The sequence below is a fragment of the Leptonychotes weddellii genome, chromosome 1 (assembly GCF_054177405.1).
Source record: "Leptonychotes weddellii isolate Sample4059 chromosome 1, ASM5417740v2, whole genome shotgun sequence".
NCBI classification, from domain to species: domain Eukaryota; kingdom Metazoa; phylum Chordata; class Mammalia; order Carnivora; family Phocidae; genus Leptonychotes; species Leptonychotes weddellii.
In genome coordinates this window covers 10,881,834-10,883,962 of record NC_138369.1, presented here as the reverse complement: position 1 = coordinate 10,883,962, position 2,129 = coordinate 10,881,834, and the positions used below count along the sequence as shown (strand labels likewise).

The window sequence follows — 2,129 nt, the reverse complement described above, 5'->3', positions numbered from 1 at the left end:
GGTCAGACAACTTCATTTTTATTACCACAGTTTAAATAAGTGTACACCGTCAGACCAGCCCTCCCTAGCCCTCCAGTCCCCAGGGAGATCATCCCAATAAATTAATAATAAATACAAACTTATAAATACAGAGGTTTGAGCGGGACGGGGTAGACAGCAGTGGTGGGAATCGGGCATCTCAGGTCCCACAAGCCCATTCGACAGGCAAGGATCTCTGATCACGAGCCGTAAGTGAAAGACTAGGACCGCTCATACGCAGTGGCAGTCCTTGGCCACAAGGTCATCGAAGGGCGTAAGCGACACGCGACCCTCACTGTCTTGGTGCATGAGCACCACCGGCTCATAGCTGGCGGGCACGCAGCACGGCGCAGGCGCGGCGTCGGGGTTCAGGCCGTGCAGGCGCGCCTGCATCTGCGCGTGCGTGTTAGCCGATCGGAACTGACTTGGGCACGCGCCAATACACATGCGCACGTCTAGCTCGCGAGGCGCCACCACCCAGTTGGCCCAACCCAAGTCCTCGAGCGACGCGCGCAGGCTTTGCAGGCGGCAGCAGCGCCCCTCCCCGAGGGGGCAACCGTCCCCGGCGTGCGCATGCGCGTTGCGGCGCCCCCTGGCCGCGCGTGGCCGCCAGTGCAGCTCAAGCTGGGGACGTGCAGAAGGCAACGTCGCTCCCAACCGGTCCCACGGAGGCAACGGTCGCAGGCGTAGTGTGGGCGCCCGGGAACCTCCAAGGCTGAGTTGACGCTGCAGCGGCCGAGTCACGTCCCACGAGCTCGGCTCCGTCGGGGACAGCTTGAGGAGCGCCCGATGCAGGCGGGAGGATACGGGGAGCCCCTCAGTCAGGTCGGCCCGGGCGATGCGCAGGTGCAGGTGGCCGCCCGGTCCAAGTCGCACTGAGGAAAAGAGGAAAACAGTCAACCACATGCCTACTGTGCTACTGTGCGCCAGGTGCTGAGAGCCCATTTCCTCCCACGCGCCAAGCTGCATCCCACCTCAGGGCCTTTGCACAAGTTGCTTCCTCTTCCAAGCACACTATTCCCCTGAATCTCAGCCTGGCAGGCTACGTATCCCTCCACCCTGCCTAAAATAGGCACTGCCCCATTTTATTTTATTTCATTGCGTATCATTTCATCTTCCCTACTGAATCCCCTCACCAGGGATTTCTGTCTGCTTTGTCACCACCATGTCTGGCATACAGTAGGTGCTTAGTAAATACTCGCTGGAATTAGGGCGCCTGGGTGGCTCAGTCGGTTAAGCCTCTGCCTTCTGCTCAGGTCATGTTGCCAGGGTCCTAGGATCCAGCCCCATGTCGGGCTCCCTGCCCAGCCGGGAGTCTGCTTCTCCATCTCCCTCTGCCCCTCCCCACTCTGCTTGTGCTCTCTCTCTCTCTCTCAAATAAATAAAATCTTTAAAAAAAAAAACCAAAAACTTGCAGGAATTAATGTATACCTGATATTTAGAGGGACTAAAATCCAAACACTGGTTCTCCCTCCTGTGGCAGTCAAAAACATTTCATTAAAGGCCTACTAAGTGCTGGGGCTAGCTACTGTGTTTTCAACTCTCTGGGTCTTGGTTTCCATATCTGAGAAATGAAGGATATCTGGATCCTCAGGATTCTCAGATCCCTAGGCTGGTACAGGTGTTGGAGATACTGTGGGGACTAGGGTTTGAGGGCCCTGGACACCGGTCACTAGGCTCAGAGAGGACAAGAGGATTATCTGGAGTCTCACAGCTCTAGTAGGATTAGAGCGAGATAGTAGCGCTCCCTCCTGGCCTGACACTCTTCCCCAACCCCTCCCAGTTCCCAGCGTAGCCCAGATCTCCTCCTGCCCTCTCTTCCCCCTAGATCCTCTGTGGATGGGCGAGAAAATATCTCCTCCCTCCCTAAGGCACATGCCACATGCGACTTCAGCAGTGCCGTGTCAAGGGATTGTGTCCGATTTGGAACCATTACGGGCACATTCCACCTATCGCTAGGCTGCGCTCCTCTCATCTGCTGCGCCTGCTCCTCCTGTCTGCTCCGCCTGATCCCCGCTCTCCGGCATCCTTTCTCCTGGATTGCGCGCCCTCCCCCATACATCCAAGGACAAGGACCCCCCACCCACCCACTCCCTGCCACCTGACTTTGT

The 2,129-nt window shown here is 57.4% G+C and overlaps 1 protein-coding gene across 1 annotated transcript in view; it reads right to left on the bottom strand.

The window, feature by feature from the left end:
• GDF15 (growth differentiation factor 15) overlaps positions 1 to 2,129 on the bottom strand; it is a 2,642-nt gene continuing 513 nt past the window's right edge. The window contains exon 2 of the mRNA XM_006746398.3: positions 1 to 893. Within this exon, the coding sequence (XP_006746461.2) occupies positions 250 to 893 (644 nt within the window). The 3' untranslated portion in view covers positions 1 to 249. The remainder of the gene's footprint in view (positions 894 to 2,129) is intronic.